At 44.6% G+C, this 18,240-nt stretch overlaps 1 protein-coding gene and 1 non-coding gene across 4 annotated transcripts in view; both read right to left on the reverse strand.

Annotated features, from left to right (window-relative positions):
• Window positions 1-16,866, reverse strand: part of arnt2 (aryl-hydrocarbon receptor nuclear translocator 2) — a 357,501-nt gene extending 340,635 nt beyond the window's left edge. For 2 of the 3 annotated variants that reach the window (XM_078530482.1, XM_078530481.1), the window contains exon 1: window positions 16,704-16,866. In XM_078530482.1, the coding sequence (XP_078386608.1) occupies window positions 16,704-16,837 (134 nt within the window). In that variant the 5' untranslated portion in view covers window positions 16,838-16,866. The remainder of the gene's footprint in view (window positions 1-16,703) is intronic. The other variant, XM_078530483.1, reaches the window with a different exon arrangement.
• LOC144668459 (U11 spliceosomal RNA) lies at window positions 5,666-5,806 on the reverse strand. The gene has a single exon (XR_013573508.1). It is a non-coding gene; the product is annotated as a U11 spliceosomal RNA (small nuclear RNA).
• Window positions 16,867-18,240: the final 1,374 nt, after the last annotated feature.

The following is an 18,240-nucleotide window of genomic DNA, read 5'->3' on the forward strand; positions in this document are numbered from 1 at the left end:
GAAGATGGTTGCAAATGCTTCAGTTTTATCTTTTGCATTAATGTGCTAGGCTCCGGCATCATTGAGGATGGGAATATCTGTGGCACCTCCTCCACCAGAATTTTTATGACAATCGACAATGGTTTTATGGTCACTTTTACCGGAACTAGCTTTTAATTCCAGATTCATTAACAGAATTTAAATTCCACCAGCTGCTATGGTGGGAATTGAACCTTTGTCCCAGAGCATTAGCCTGGGCCTCTGGATCGATAGTTTAGTGACATTAGCACTACCCTACCGCCTCCTCCCTATAGGGAAAATAAGGGCTTCTGGAGTTCGGAGTTTTTTTTTTAAATTCATTCACAGGATGTGGGCTTCACTGGCTGGGCCAGCATTTATTGCCCAGCAAAATGGATAGAGGTTAACAGATAGAAGGCAGAGAGTTGGCATAAACGGGGCTTTTTCAAGTTGGGAAGCAGTGAATATTGGAATGCTGCAAGGATCAGCGCTGGGGCATCTGCTATTTATAATCTACATTAATGAATAGTCATTTGGTAGTATAGAGCTTGAGTATTGCTGAAAAAAGTCATTTTGTTGTAGCTTTTTGTCTTGTGGACAACTGCAAGAATACCAATGTCAGGGGAAACAACAACTTTATACAGTATGAGAAGAGTGTGCTAATTGGTTGGCAGGTGGACTCTGATTGGTAGAGGCATTGCTATGGGGAATGCACCAGTTAATGGTGACTGACAGTTAAGTGTCATGGGAGGGTACAGAGAGGCTGCAAAGAGATATAGACGGATTAAATGAGTGGGCAACAAGATGGTTGATGGAGTATAATGTAGAGGGCAGTGTGAAGTTATTCATTTTGGTCGTAAGAATGGAAAAGCAGAATTTATTTTTTTTAAAGAAGTGTGAAACTTTTAAGTGTTGACGTTCAAAGTGATTTGGATGTGCTCATACAAGGAACACAAATTTGGCTTACAGGTACAGCAAGCAATTAGGAAGACAAATGGCATGTTGGCCTTTAATGAAAAGGGATTGGAGTACAAGAATAAAGAAGTCTTGCAACAGCTGCACAGGGTTTTGCTGAGACCACATGCGGAATACTGTGTGCAGTTTTGGTCTCCACATTTAAGAACGGATATACTCACATTGGAGTTGGTGCAGCGAAGGTTCACTAAATTGGTCCCTGGGATGAGGGGATTGTCCTATGATGAGGCGCTAAGAAAATTGGGCTTTTTTTCTCTGACGTTTAGAAGAATGAAAGGCAATCTCATTGAAATCTACAAGATTCAGAAAGGGCTCGATAGGGTAGATGCTGAGAGATTTCTAGTCGGGGAGTCTAAAACACGGGGGCAGAGTCTCAGGATAAGGGCTCGTTCGTTTAGGACTGAGATGAGGAGAAATGACTTCATTCAAAGGGTTATGAATCTTTGGAATTCTCTGCCACAGAGGGTTGTGGATGCTCCATCAACGAATATATTTAAGGCTGGAATAGACAGAACTTTGGTCTCTCAGGGAATTAAGGGATATGGAGAGCAGGTAGGAAAAAGGAGTTGAAGCCCAAGATTAGCCATGATGAAACTGAATGGCGGAGCAGGCTCAATGGGACATTTGGTCTACTCCTGCTCCTATTTCTTGTGTTCTTGTACCCTCTCGGGGTAGATGTAAAAGATTTCACAGCACAATTAGGAGGGTGACAGGGGCACTCCCCAGTTTCCTAGTCCATAGTTATCCCTCTATGAAAAGCTAAATCAGGTGAATTGGTCATTTATCACATTGCCTTCTGCAGCACTTTTTGTGTATCAATTGGCTGCCATGTTTCCCACAACAGTGACTGCACCACAAAAGTACTTTGTTGACTGTAAAGTGCTTGTGGCATCCTGAGGTAGTGAAAGGTGTTACATAAATGCTAAGTCCTAAACTCTGCCCTTCAGCCCAATCCTCACTAATCTGCATCAGTTCCTAGTCCTCCTAACTCAAATTCAAAATTATCATGTTTAGAAATACCACATGGCCTTGTTTCAGCCCTGTAACTTCCTCTGGCCCTACAATGCCCCAAGTTCCATGTTTCTCTGACTTTGCCTCTTGTATAGCCAACCTCCTTTTACTACACTATTGGTTGCCTTGGCCTATCACTCGAATTCTCTGCGAAAGCCTCTTTACCCATTGAATTCCCTCTCCTTCTTTAAAACACTCCTTAAAACTCTCTGTTTAATCAAGTCTTTGGTCACAATTCCTCCTTTCTTTCCCTGGCTCAACACCCAACTTTTTGATTGCACCTGCGCAACGTTTTCGATGTTAAAGGCACAATATAAATGCAAGTCATTGTTACACATCTGCCATAGTTTTTGTGTTTTATTCCTAATTTTTAGAAGACGCATTAAACGGAGTGCATCCTTCCGCATGCTAACCTTAGTACAACTTTAGAAAAAAATTGAATTCTGAAGTCACATAAGTCACCTTTGCTTTACCGACAGCTGGAAAACATAAATGTCCTAACTGCTAACTCCTATGATATTGAGACACAAAGAGAGGCAAATAGTGTCTTTTCTCATTCTAATCTGGCTTCTGAAAAAAAAAATTCTGGAAATAAACAAAGTTACTTTGAGGGAAACAGATAGGAAGGGTGGCAGGAAAACAGGTTGACAGCAAGACCTCTGCACTGCATTACCTGCCCTTAGGAACAATGGGGGTGTTCTATTTCAGAAAGCCCAGAAATAAAGGATAGAACTGGAGCCAAATCTTTACAGACTTTTGTAAGCACTTATTATAGAAATGAGCATTACAAAATATGCACCTCCTAAACTAACAGCCACAGTTTCAGTCTGTACTTATTTGCAATTATGAGGGCTTCAGCGTCCAGTTGTTTTACAAGATTAATCTATGGCCTTTATTTCATTGTCTAGTCTATTCAAACCTCAGCCTCTACTTCTCCTTTTATGTCTGTTACAAACACTGCTGTGGGATCTCCCTCTTACACTATTTGAGGGTCTTTCTCTGGTATACGGTCATTTTCTGACACGACAATCCCTTGCAGACTCACTCTCAGTACTTACACTGCACTCTCTTACTTTCTAGACTTCACCCCATTTTGCCAGTCCATTGACCTTCCTTCTGGTCCATCATCCTAAACATTCAACCAATATTTAAACTTGCCAGTAGCTTTCCTGCATGTCCCACAATTGTGGCATCCTCCCATTCACTCATCCCCTCTGGATGAAATGTCACCCGAATACCCATTCTGGCCAACTGGCCTGTGGATGTGATACCTCTGTCATGAATCTCATGATCACTCACATTAGCACTATCCAGTTCTTGATATAGCACATGCTGCTCCTCAGGAACTTCAAGACAAAACACAAGTATTTGAGTACAAAGTGCCTCATTAACATCAATCAGCCACTGGGACTTGATTTTGTAATTAACTGTGAGGAATAAACATCAACAGTTTGATTGCCATGCTTAATAAGTACTGTCTTACCATCACAACCCATTACCTTAACAAAGCCTTTCCATTCCCTACGACCCTCTCTTTTATAATATACTAAATCTCCTGAATTGAATCTCAGATGGACTTATGCCTCGGTACTCTCCCAATTTTCTCTGAGACTCCAGCCTTGATGAAAGCCTGTCTCCTGCAGATGAAGCATTCAAATATTCAGACAAAAAAATGGCACCAACTGTAGAACCTTCTAGAGCAGGACTATCACATGGAACAGAAAGCAATTTGGGATTTTGCACACAGACCAATTTGATTTGATTGATAGTATATTCCTTATGTATTATTGTAGAAAGATAAAATTTGGTCATCAGCTCTGTAAAGCATAGATGGAAAATATTTCTCTTTGTCCCATACTTTTAGATCCATAGCAGCTGCCTGGCCAATAGAAGGCTTATAATAGGATGTGGCACCTCCTCCAATAATTTCACAGATTTCACACTCCTCAGTAATCCCTTCAATAGCCTCGTAAACACTTCATATACACTTAATTAACCACACCTGCATCCTTTAGCAGGATTTAAAACCATTGACAGGTATGGTGATAAAATTGTCTATATAACTTTAAGGCATTTTGATTTTCCTCTCTGATTCTTATCACCTGATGTTATTAATACTTGTCTAACACTCTAATGGAAAATGTGATATAAAGACCTGACTGGGTAAACTGCAAATAATTGACTTTCCAAAAGTAATTGCTTTATCATGATCCATGTCAAGTTTCATGTATGTGTTTTTCATAGGTTTACTCAACAGCATAGGCATCTCACGGGAGACTACATCAGTGCTTTCAAAATGGCTTACTCCAGCTATTTTACATGGAATTACAACTCTCTTTAGTGACATCAATTTGTTATTACCAAACATAAAGTGAGTAGTACTTTTATTTTCCTTAACTTTGCACCAATCCTCACTACTTAGTGAATCTTTACAACATTTTTACCAATATTCCCCACATACTGTTGAAGTACAAGCATTACCTAGTGCTACAAAGTTAAAGGAGTTCACAACTAACACACTGATCACAGGATTAAATTACTTTATGATCCGTATTTGTTCGGGTTCATCATCCTCTTCCTCAGGTCTATCTTACCCGTGAGTCATTTCAAGAACCCTGCCTCTTCACTTTGGGCCGTTCACCCCATAATGATACTTTAAGTCACAACTGAAGCATCTATTAAATGTTCCTTGGGCATTTTTATGATTCATTTGCCTATTGTGGCTGCTCAAATTTTGTCTTCTGTTGTAACAGCCAGATCTGCTAAAGGTGTTTTCATCCTCATTCTGCCTATCTTTAATTCATCCGTTGTATTGATGCCTGAATCTGGTGTTTGAACTATTTCAAAATCTGACAATCTGAGCCTTCTACGCCTTCTGTCACTGCAGAACGTCTCATTTGTTCCATAAAGGCTGAAGCAAATGACCGTTTCCCAGGGAACTTTTTAAGGAAGCAAACATTTGATCCAACACGTCTCCTTCTCCAAGTACCAACACAAATTAGAACCAGTTGCATGTCCATATGATGCATCTTAACACAATCTAGCAATTTAAATGCATGTACTGAGCTAGGGGTTCCCAAATCGAACTACGTTAACATTTTATACAATTTGTTAAAGTCTACAATTATATTTTCCATGGAATCATCATCTTTTTTTCTGAAATCTATCAAAAACTCTGACCATTGGCATTTAGAAGATTGTCTTTCTTGTATATTTTATTCAGGTGCTCTAATAGGAGGACCAAGCCTTCATTACTATCCAACTGACAGGCATCCATCTCACAAAATAAGTAAGCGACAATGCCAAGGCCATACCTCATCATCTCTTTGTCAGGATCACAACCCGTGTCCACATATCCAGTTCACTCTTTCACTGGATCATATGGTTCAGATTTCAAGAAAAATCGGACAGTAATCATACCCCAACAATTTACATTTGATTTCTGCCATTTTCCACCAATGGCCATAGCTTTATTTTTGAAAATAATTGTTCCTCGTTTCCAACCTTCACCTTTAGACAACCATCCTCTGCTACTATGTTTATTTCAGAAAGCCCAGCGATGAAGGATAGAACTAGAGCCAATCTTTGCACTTATAAGCTTTTATTTACAGAGATACACATTTCAGAGCATGCACTTCAGAACTCAGCAATCCCAGTTTCATTCTATTCCTGGTTTTTTGTTCAGAGTGGCGAGACAAACAATCACCAGCAGCTCCAAGAAACAAAAATTGTGCTTCCGAAATCTCTTGATATCGATTCCGCACGGATAAAGCGCAAGCACTTTATCCATGTCCTATTCAAGGAGCACAATGAATCCCCAGTTAATGCCTGTCACCTGAATACAATAAGCACAATTAATATACAATTAACAAGGGAGGGCAGGAAGGGAATAGAAGATTTCAAGTCATAATAGTGCAAGGAGGTAGGAGGATTACAGGATTTGAGAGCAAAAGCAGTATTCTTCTAAACTCCAGAGAATGAGAGCTGACCTCATTGAAGCGTACAAAATTCTCACAGGGCTTGACAGGGTAGATACAGGAAGGATGTTTCCCCTGGTTGGGTGGGTTCTAAAACCAGGGCCACAGAACCTCAGAATAAGAGGTAGGCCATTTATGAGGAGGAATTTCATCAGAGGGTGGTAATTCTTTGGAATTCTCTGCCCAAGAGGACAGTGGAAGCTCAGTTATTGAGTCTGTTCAAAGCAGATATTGATAGGTTCCCAGATACCAATGACTTTAAGGGATATGGTGATAGTACAGGAAGATGGTGTTGAGGTAGAAGCTAGTTAAATGGCGGAGCAGGCTCAAATGTTCCTGTGTGTGCCACTGAGATTGTGATAGGGAGAGTTGGGAAAGTGAAGTATTGGAACATTTGCTGCCAACACAATGCATATGCAGTTACATCATTGAGAGCGCCAGAATAGGCAGAGGCCAGGACCAAAGTTGGTGCTACTCAAATCATCATGGCCGTGTTTCAGGCAGCTTGGTGTATCTCATTGGCCTTGTTTTTGACTGGCTATCTCTGTAACTGAATTAATTCATTCAGTTTACAAATACATCTTAAACATTTGAATAGCTGGCAGGGAACTGCTCCTGTTCTGCAGAGTTCATTTCCACATAGCACACAGCTGCCTCAAGGAAGGGTGAAGCCTATCCAAGTTAAGTAATATGAAAAAGACCATTGCTGCACGTAAATGCCGTTTATGCAGAGTTAATAATGAGAAATGGCTAACATAACCCCATCCTGTGAGCAAATAAAAAAACTTTTTATTCCCAGAAACGGCACAGAAACAGGCAGATAGTGTATGTGCATGGTGACATCACTGGCCCATGCGCAGAGGGTACTGGCATGTGTTATGTGACATCACTGGATTTCTGCACGTGCGCAGGTGCGTATCAGTGGTCATCTTGCACGGCTATCCTGCGTTGGCAGGAGAGACAGTGTGGAACATAATGGGAGTGAAGGGGCGGAATGGGAAAGCATAAGTAACTGTCAAGTGAGTAACTGAAGAGCTTATTTTCCTCAAATACAGCCTACAACCAATTTTCACACCAGACCAGCCACCATTTCCCACCCAAAAAGAAAAAGCTGAGAGAGGAAACAGAGAGATAAATAAAAAGAATTAGGGAGACAGAAGAAAAACAGATAAAGAAGTAAATGTTAATAACAAAACCAACAGTGACAAGGAAAAGATAAACCATATTCTCCAATTTATACCAAGCTGCCTTTAACATAGTAAAACATCCAAAGGCACCTCACAAAAGTGGTACCAGATATAACTTGGCACCAAGTCACGTGGAAAGATACTAAGACAGGTGGCTAAAAAGAATGGTTATAAGGAGTATCTTAAAAGGAAAAGAGGGTTGAGGCAGAGAGGTTTGGGGAGGGAATTTCAGAGCTCAGTGGCATACTCCAAAAAATCAGTTGGTGAAGGAGAACTGGAGCGAATCTTCACACTCGTTAGCAAGCGTTTACTTACAAAGTTGCATATCACAAGCATGCACCTCCTAAAGTAACAACCCACAGTTTTAGTGTGTTTCTATTTATAGAGGCACAAGTGAATCCCCAGTTAATGCCCAACACCTGGATACAATTAAACAATTAACAGACATTTAACACTCAGGCTTAAGCAACTGAAGGCCTGCCTGTGAATGGTGGGGCTATAGAAATCGGGGAAGCATAACAGGAGGAACACAGAGACCTTGGAAGACTGTAGGAGCTTATAGAGATAGGGAGGAGCAAGGCCATGGAGGGTTTGGACATTAGGGTTAGAATTCTAGATCTGAGCTGTTGTAAGAAACGGGATCTAATGTAGGGCAGCGATTACAGGGGTGACTGGAGAATGAGACTTGGTTTGTTAGGATAAGGGCAGCAGGGTTTTGAATAAGCTGAAGTTTGTTAGGAATCTGGCTAAGAGACCACTGAAACTGATTTCATGTGGAACACGTAGATATCTATATTTTGTATGAGACTGACCATCAGTTAATCTAAAATCACTTTGAAACAGTAATCAAAGGCAGTAAATACCGATTAATGTTAGGACTAGCATTTTTAACACTAACTCAAGGAGGCAAAATAAAATCTCAAATGCTTCCTTCAGGTTTTACACAAACACAGGGGAGGAGATGGTGGCATAGTGTTAATGACTGGCAATCCAGAGGCCCAGCTAATGCTCTGGGGACATGGGTTCAAATCTCACCACAGCAGCTGGTGAAATTTAAATTCAATTAATAAATCTGGAATATAAAGCTTGTCTCAGTAATGGTGACCATGATAACTATCATCAATTGTTGTAAAAGCCCATCTGGTTCACTAATGTTCCTTTAGGGGAGGAAATCACCTGGTCTGGCCTACATGTGACTCCAGGCCCGGCCTACATGTGACTCCAGGCCCACAGCAGTTCAAGGGCAAACAGGGATGGGCAACAAATGCTCACGTCTCATGAAAGAGTAAAGGAATAAACAGGAAAGGAATTTTGCTCCATTGATTTAAACTCTTTCGAGTTATCAACAGTCACAGATTGCAACTCTTTCGAGTACAACCACAGTTCTTGGTTTCCGGGAGTGGGACGTGAACACACAACCCTCTGATTCAAAGGCGAGGGTGCTATGAACTGAGCCACAGCTGACACCTCCTGCTCCATTGATTTACTATAAGTGATTAATCTAAAGTGCTAAGTGTGAACACTTGAAGTTTTCAAGTGTTTCAATTAAGAGTCAGGAAATGTCTATATGAATTTCATCATGTGTAAATGTATCTTGTTATACTTCAGGCTTGCTCAGAATACTTTCATTCCCAGTGCAAAAAGCAGCTATCATAGGTAAGCCTACACTCCCCATGATCAGAAACTTATAACTTTCCCATTTCATGTGTACAAAATAATACATTCTAGAAAAGATACACCGCCTCAAAAGATTAATATAATCTATTCCAGACACTTTTCCTGTTAAGATTAAACTGTTAAGTAGTTACTTATAGAAAAAAGTGGATAGCAGATAGCCAAGAAATTCTGTTGAAGAGTCACACGGACTCAAAACGTTAACTGTATTCCTCTCCGCAGATGCTGTCAGACCTGCTGAGTTTTTCCAGGTATTTTTATTTTTGTTTTGGATTTCCAGCATCTGCAGTTTTTTGCTTTTAGCCAAGAAATTGTTCAGTTCCTACATAGAAGCAGAGGTATAGAAATAGCTCGCAACCAGGCAAGTAACATCCTCTGAATTCTTCTTACAGAATTTCAGATGACTACATTGAGCATCAGCAATTCTGTTTCTCAGCAAAAGCAGACTGCATAGAAACAGGACGAGGCCATTTGGCCCCACGAGTTTGTTTTACCATTCAATAAGATCATGGCTGATCTGCAAACTAAATTCACATACCCACTTTTGCCCATATCCCTTCATACCTTTGGATAACAAAAATCCATCAATCTAAAATTTAAAATTAACAACTGATCTGGCATCAATTGCTGTTTGTAGCTGAAAGTTCCAAACTTCTACCACCCTATGTGTTTCCTGATTTCACTCCCCAAGCAGCAAAAATAGTTTCTGTATTTACTGTATCTGTTCCTCGTAATATTTTGAAAACTTTGATCAAATCACCCCTTAACCTTCTAAATTCCAGACAATACAATCCTGAATTGTGTAATCTCACCCCATAATTTAACCCTTGGAGTCCAGGTATCATTCTAGTAAATTTGATGCACTCCTTTAAAGCAATTATACTGTTACTAAGGTGTGATGCCCAGTACTGTTCACAATACTCCAAGTACAGTCCAACCAGGGTTTTGTGTAGTTGAAGTATGACTTCTACCCCCTTGTATTCTAGTCCTCAAGATATAAAGGCCAGCATTTCATTGCCTTTAAGTTCCTGCAAAGATTGTAAGGTTACAAAGTGTAATTTGTTGTGATGTTGCACAGTAAATCAAACCAAACAGCTCATCTACAACACGTTTTTTTAAACATATTTTCATATTTGTATGATCCATTTGCAGAACAGGCAGTGATTTTAATAGGGTACAATATTTACAAGCAACAGATTCGGCTTGTGCCTTACCAAGTTAGGTATTGGATAAGGAATAATATATATCGTTTGCCTTTGGTAAACTGACAGCTGGAACTCACAATGAATACTAAACACGTTTTGTTCACATCTAGTTCAAATTGTCTTCTGTTTAATTGATTTTTGCTTTGTAGCAGAAGTGAGCAGTCTTACTCCTGTCGCACACCCTAATCAATGTATTAGCACATCCCTTCCAAATTCAGACCTCGTCCAATAACACTAGTGCAGGGAAAACTGCAAGCTCCATTCTGACTGCAGCATTTTAAACTCCATGTTTAAAACGTTCATGAAAACCAAAGGAACGATGAACAAACATTCATTTTTGTTAGTTAAGAATGAAAATAACTGTTTGTCCTAAATCTACAAAACATTTGTTTATTTTTGTTTCAAAATGCCTTTAAAATTCACCTGCTTCCCTTTTACAAAAAAATTAGGCCCAGAGAAGCATGGTTTATTTGTAGGATGATAGAATGGTTACAGCACAGAAGGATGCCATTCAGCTTGTCGAGTCAATGCCAGCTCTCCGCAACAGCAACTCAGCTGGACCCATTCCCCTACCTTTTCCTCAGAACCCTACGTTTTTTGCTCTTGTTGGGTGCTTATCCAATCCCTTTTTGAAAGTCAATATTGAATCTGCCTCCATCACACTCTCAGGCAATGCATCCCAGACCCTAGCCACTCGCTGGACTAGAAAGTTTGTCCTCACATCACCATTGGTTCTTTTGCCAATCACCTTAAATCGGTGTCCTCTGGTGCTCGATCCTTCCACCAATGGGAACAGTTTCCCCCTACCTACTTTGTCCAGATTCCTCATGATTTTGAACACCTCGATCAAATCTCTTCTCAACCTTCTCTAAGGAGAACAAACCCAACTTTTCCAATCTATCCAGGTAACGGGAGTTCCTCATTCCTGGAACCTATCTTGTAAATCTTTCCTGCACCCTATATGACACCTTCACATCCTTCCTAAAATTCAGTGCCCAGAATTGGACAGAGTACTCCAGGCTGATTCAGTATTTCATAAAGGTACAGTATCATTTCCTGGTTTTTGTACTCCGTAAATAATATAAAGACAACCTAAAAAAGAGTCTTACAAACTTCTGTATTGCAGACCACATCTCCTGGGGAAATACTGCACCAACTGGCCAATGTGGTGGCATGCAATGAAACTTAGTTCAGCATGTTTCAAGGAGCAAGTAGGCCAGAATCAGCAGAGCCAGCATGCCCAGAGGAAGGCCAGAGGTGGCACAGCTGCAGAAGTTCCCCAAGACCACACAATGTCAACATGAACTGCTAGTTCTGAGGAGGTCCCCCAATGGGACATTTCAGGCAGGAGATGACCCACAGAAGACGATGAAATCAATTACAGCTTGGACATACCCGAACAACCCAAAGAGCCCACCACTATTACTCTGTTGTTTATAAATAGAGGCCATATAGCTTTTTAACCACTTTCTCAACCTGCCCTGCCACCTTCAACAATTTGTGCACATACATCGCCTGGTCTCTGTGTTCCTGCACCCCTTTAGAAATGTAAGCTTTATTTGATATTGCCTTTTCTCGTTCTTCCTACAAAAATGTATCACTTCACATTTCTCTGCATTAAATTTCATAATCAATAAGCTGCAAGACCAAATAACACCTCAGATGTCCATAATCTTCTAAAAATGGTTACTTACTGATCATGTTTCAGTCCTAATTTGGTTACAATAGCTTATTGTAAGGACGAACAATTAAAGGTAGCAATTTGAAATAAGAAACATGACCACATCCTCATTCATATAAACCAATCGCTATCTAGATTGCTTATTTTGATAATAATAGACCAATGGAAATCTAATGAAACTAGTGCTTCAGAAATAGCCACGCCCCTATCAAAGCTGTTCCAAGACAGCTACAGCACTGGCATCTACCTGATAGTGTGGAAAATTGCCCAGGTGTATCCTACCCACAAAAATAGGGCAAATCCAATGCAGCTAATTGCCACCCCATTGGTACAATTTCAATCAGCAGGAAAGTGAAGATGACATTGACAGCACTATCAAGCAGCACTTGAGAGGTGTCAGCTCTGGCTCAGTCCATAGCACCCTCGCCTTTGAATCAGAAGGTTGTGGGTTCATGTCCCACTCCCAGAAACCAAGAACTGTGATTGTACTCAAAAGAGTTGCAATCTGTGACTGTTGATAACTCGAAAGAATTTATAAATAGAAACAGGAGGTGTCAGCTGTGGCTCAGTTCATAGCACCCTCGCCTTTGAATCAGAGGGTTGTGGGTTCATGTCCCACTCCCGGAAAACCAAGAACTGTGATTGTACTCAAAAGAGTTGCAATCTGTGACTGTCGATAACTCGAAAGAATTTTAGGAGGTGTCAGCTGTAGCTCAGTTCATAGCACCCTCGCCTTTGAATCAGAGGGTTGTGGGTTCATGTCCCACTCCCGGAAAACCAAGAACTGTGATTGTACTCAAAGAGTTGCAATCTGTGACTGTTGATAACTCAAAAGAGTATCAAGCAGCACTTACTTGGCGGTAATCTGCTCACCAATGCTCAGTTTGGGTTCCGTCAGGGCTACTTGGCTCTGGACCTCATTACAGCCTTGGTCCAAACAGGGACAAGAGCTGAATTCAAAAGGTGTGGATAGAGTGACATCAAGTAGCATTTAATCGAGTGTGGCATCAAGGAGCCTTAGCAGAATCAAAGTCAATGGGAATTGGAGGACACCCCCCTGCAACCCCCCGCCGCCACCCCCCACCCCCCCCCACCCCCCCAAGACCCCGTGGCCTCCCGCCGCAACCCCACCCCCCCCCACCCCCCCCCCAGACCCCCTGCCCCCCCGGCCGCCATCCCCCACCCCCCAGACCCCATGCCCCCCCTCGCCACCACAGATGCAAGGCAAAGACAATCATCAAATGAGAGAATCTAACCACTTGACACTCAATGGTATTACCATCGCTAAATCCCTCCCATCAACATCCTGTGGGTCACCAGTGACCAGAAACTTAACTGGGCCAGCAATATAAGAGAAGATCAGAGGTTAGAATTCTGCGGTGAGTAATCATGTTCTGACTCCCTAAAGCCTGTCCATCATCTACAAGGCACAAAGCACAAGTGTGATGGAATACTCTCCGTTTGCCTGGATGAGTGCAGCGCCAAAAACACACTAAAGGCTCAACACCATCCAGGACAAAGCAACCTGCTTCATCAGCACCTGATCCACCACCTTAAACATTCACTCCCTCCACCAATGGTGCACAGTGGTAGCAATGCATACCATCTACAAGATGCACAGCAGCAACTCGCAATGGCTCCTTCAATAGCATCTCCCAAGCCCACAACTTCTACCACCTAGAAGAACAAAAGTAGCAGATGCATGGGAATACCACCACCTGCAAGTTCCCCTCCAAGCCACACAGTATCCTGACTTGACATACTGTTGCATCAGAGTTTTGGAACTCCCTTCCTCACAGTATTGAGTGTATCTATGGACTATAACCGGTCAAGAAGGCAACTCACCTTCTCGAGGACAATTAAGAATATACAATAAATGCTGGCTTTGCCAGTGACACTCACATGCTGTGAATGAAAAAGAAAGCTTAATAGAAATACTTATGCAAAAATGCTGATTTTGTTGCAACTATCCCTCATGCTGATGACATGCCACAATGTGTATATACCGCTGCAACTGATTACTCAGTGCTGGGGAACACTAATGTTGAAGCACAAATTGTACACCCTAGACAATCAAACAGAAAAGCCAAGCGCCGTCCACTCAGAAATTTTTGATTCCTTGCAAGAACTACAAAAGCTTGCATGTTCCATACAAAATTTCCTATTCAAGAGATTGAGTTTGAGAGAATGCTACTGCCAAGGGACAAATCTCTGCTGCCATTATCTGTGAAAGTGCCAGAGACATTGTTTGATTCCGAGGCTTCTTATATATGCGGGAAAAGAGCTGCCGAGCGCTCCAATGGAACAGGTTACAAATCACTTTCCAAACCCATGACCACTAGCATCTAGAAGGACAAGAGCAGCAGACACATGGGAACACCACCGTCTGCAAGTTCCCCTCCAAGTCACTCACCATCCTGACTTGGAAATATATCGCCGTTCCTTCATTGTCGCTGGGTCAAAATCCTGGAACTTCCTCCCTAACAGCACTGTGGTGGTACCTACACCTTATGGACTGCAACAGCTCAAGAAGGAAGCTCACCACCACCTTCTCAAGAGCAATTAGGGATGGGCAATAAATGCTGGCCTAGCCAGCAATACCCACATCCCATGTATGAATTCTAAATCATTATTATCCCATACTTTATTACCTCATGATATCTTAAAACTCTTAATTTCAAAAATAAATGTAATTAGCTACTGTCTGTCAAAAATATAAGACTTAGGAGGAGCAGGAGTAGGCCATTCAGCCCCTCAAGCCTGCTCCGCATAGCAATACCACATTTAAGGTAACTGTTAATAAGATCATAGACCATAAGACATAGGAGCAGAAATTAGGCCATTCGGCCCATCGAGTCTGCTCCACCATTCAATCATGACTGATAAGTTTCTCAACCCCATTCTCCCGCCTTCTCCCCGTAACCTTTGATCCCCTTACCAATCAAGAACCTATCTATCTTGGTCTTAAATACACTCAATGACCTGGCCTCCCAGGTAACATGAAGATTCAAATGTGAAAAGATAATTAATTTCGGATGTATGAAATGCAGTTTCCTTGTACAGAGTAGTGAGGAAATTGTAGCTATGTTTTTTTCCCAATTAATGGAACAGCACAAAGTTGGTGATAGTCAGAATGGAAATCTCTTCAAGGGAATTTGTGAAATATCAGGAAAGTTGAAGTGCAGCAGACGGAGCTCACCTTTTGAAGCTCAGAAAAAATTTTGATTCCAGGAACAAAAGCAAGGCCCAAGCCTCTCCACCCTGGTTATCCAGTTACCCGGACCCCTAGCCCCTCCCTCAGTTACCGCGCCTCTCCCCTCGTTTACTGTTTCCCACACTGCACCCCCCCCCAAAACCAGGACTATAACGGCCCCTTTCCCTGAAACACTCCACTTCGAGCACAATGGCTGCTCCACCTGTTCATCATGGCAGTCATAGCCCCAACCAGTTCCCCACCCTGCACGCTCACACACACACAAACCTCCAGCCCACCACCCCGCCCCGGTCACGCTGGCTCCTTCCAACCTTTGCCCCCACCATCAACCTGGCTATTCTGTCCCCACCCCCACCTTCACCTGAGGGACCCGCCCCTCCCTCCTCCACCTGAGGGACCCGCCCCTCCCTCCTCCACCTGAGGGACCCGCCCCCCCTCCTCCACCTGAGGGACCCGCCCCCCCCCCTCCTCCACCTGAGGGACCCGCCCCCCCCTCCTCCACCTGAGGGACCCGCCCCCCCCCTCCTCCACCTGAGGGACCCGCCCCCCCCCCTCCTCCACCTGAGGGACCCGCCCCCCCCCCTCCTCCACCTGAGGGACCCGCCCTCCTCCTCCTCCTCCACCTGAGGGACCCGCCCCCCTCCTCCTCCTCCACCTGAGGGACCCGCCCCCCCCTCCTCCACCTGAGGGACCCGCCCCCCCCTCCTCCTCCACCTGAGGGACCCGCCCCCCTCCTCCTCCTCCACCTGAGGGACCCGCCCCCCCCTCCTCCTCCTCCACCTGAGGGACCCGCCCCCCTCCTCCTCCTCCACCTGAGGGACCCGCCCCCCTCCTCCTCCTCCACCTGAGGGACCCGCCCCCCTCCTCCTCCTCCACCTGAGGGACCCGCCCCCCTCCTCCTCCTCCACCTGAGGGACCCGCCCCCCTCCTCCTCCTCCACCTGAGGGACCCGCCCCCCTCCTCCTCCTCCACCTGAGGGACCCGCCCCCCTCCTCCTCCTCCACCTGAGGGACCCGCCCCCCTCCTCCTCCTCCACCTGAGGGACCCGCCCCTCCCTCCTCCACCTGAGGGACCCGCCCCTCCCTCCTCCACCTGAGGGACCCGCCCCCCCCCCTCCTCCACCTGAGGGACCCGCCCCCCCCCCTCCTCCACCTGAGGGACCCGCCCTCCTCCTCCTCCTCCACCTGAGGGACCCGCCCCCTCCTCCACCTGAGGGACCCGCCCCTCCCTCCTCCACCTGAGGGACCCGCCCCTCCCTCCTCCACCTGAGGGACCCGCCCCTCCCTCCTCCACCTGAGGGACCCGCCCCTCCTCCTCCACCTGAGGGACCCGCCCCCCTCCTCCTCCTCCACCTGAGGGACCCGCCCCCCCCTCCTCCTCCTCCACCTGAGGGACCCGCCCCCCCCTCCTCCTCCTCCACCTGAGGGACCCGCCCCCCTCCTCCTCCTCCACCTGAGGGACCCGCCCCCCTCCTCCTCCTCCACCTGAGGGACCCGCCCCCCTCCTCCTCCTCCACCTGAGGGACCCGCCCCCCTCCTCCTCCTCCTCCACCTGAGGGACCCGCCCCCCTCCTCCTCCTCCACCTGAGGTACCCGCCCCCCTCCTCCTCCACCTGAGGGACCCGCCCCCCCTCCTCCTCCTCCACCTGAGGGACCCGCCCCCCTCCTCCTCCACCTGAGGGACCCCCACCGTTCGTCACCCTGGACCCTCCTCAATGGCTGCCGCCCTTGCCGGTTTAAATGGAGCTGGAGCAAAAGCCGCGGGTGATTGTAAAGGTCTTACCCCGAGCGCCGCTTCCCTCCGCGGGCAGGCACAGCTCCTATCACCCTCACCTGCCCGGAGCCGGGTGTCACCGGGTTGCTCGGTGCTGTCAGAGCCACCGGTTCGGAAACCTCTGAGCTCATCTCGGCGGCCATGGGCACAATGAGCCGCGCGTAATGCGCAGGCGCCGAGCCGCCCCGCGGACCCGGATCGGAGTGGGCGGAGCCAGGGAGGAGCGGGGGGAGGGGTGGGGTGTTACCAACCCTCCAGGACTCCCCGGGAGGCTCCAGTGAATGAAACTTGTGGTCTCAATCCTTGAGAAAACTCATGGGAGACATTGCAGACAAAAATAATTCTCTTTCAACACTTTTGCTTATTGTTATAAAAATTTAGTTGGGAGAGAAAAATCTGCTTGACTGACATTTATATTATATTATTCCAATATGATTTAGGAGCTATATGTTCATGTGTAATATATACATAAGTATCTAGAATACCACATCACTCACAACAGCCTGTGTACAAAAACAACAAAAAGTACCCTTCCGCATCACATGGTGGGATGTTGAAATGGAGTGGATGTCAGCTTCATTATTTGTCTAAAACTGTAATTATTTCAGACTCCTGGGAACACAAAACATAACATGGTGTCCAGAGTAAGACCCTAGCATTATAAATGACATACATGCTGAATTAGATTGAGAAAAGTATTTGCTGAAAATTTGAAAGAAAATGGGTATCCAAAAAAAAATGCCCTGAAACCGAGCAACGTCTTGTGCTGAAGGCATATAGAGGAACTGAGGTTTGACAACTACGAGCAACCCAAACTAGAGGAATACACAAAGGAAAAGATGTTAATTCCTTGTTCTATGTCACTGAAACATGGGGGTTGGGTTGGGTTGGGTTGGGTTGGGGGGAGATTGGGAAGGTGAGTTGGCAGCAGTGGCGTGGAGGGAGGTTGCAGAACGGGTGGGATGAGGGTGTCAGTTTTCGCTGTTGGAGTTTCTTATTGATTAATTACACTTTTTCCAGTTCACAGTGTACAATTTGTATGACAGCTTCTGGGGGAAGCGGAAACAATCCAGTTCTTGAGTTAAGGCCACACTGAATTTTTGTACCATGTATCAATCTTCTCTGAAAAATTCACAATTCAATCTACATTTTTCTTCAGCTGTTAGCAGATGTCTGACAAATCCTGGGGATAATGTCATTCACGTAAAAGGGGCAGATGCCAATAATGATATATTGTGGGTTGGCATCAGAGAAATCAGAAAACTGACAGCATTCATATTGAAAGCTCTAATATCAGCTGAGGCATCCAAAGATATGAATTAGGAGCAGGAGTAGGCCATTTGGTCCCTTTGAGCCTAGTCCACCATTTGATAAGATCATGGCCGATCTGATTGTGGCCTCAGCTCTACTTTCCTGTCTGACACCTATAATCTTGTTAGTCAAGAACATATTTAATTCATCCTTAAAGATATTCAATGACCTTGCCTCCACTGATCCCTGGGGAAGAGAATTCCACAGAGTATTCCCTCTGAGAGAAAAAAAAATT

Source organism: Cetorhinus maximus, chromosome 26 (genome assembly GCF_964194155.1).
Source record: "Cetorhinus maximus chromosome 26, sCetMax3.hap1.1, whole genome shotgun sequence".
In the NCBI taxonomy this organism is placed as follows: domain Eukaryota; kingdom Metazoa; phylum Chordata; class Chondrichthyes; order Lamniformes; family Cetorhinidae; genus Cetorhinus; species Cetorhinus maximus.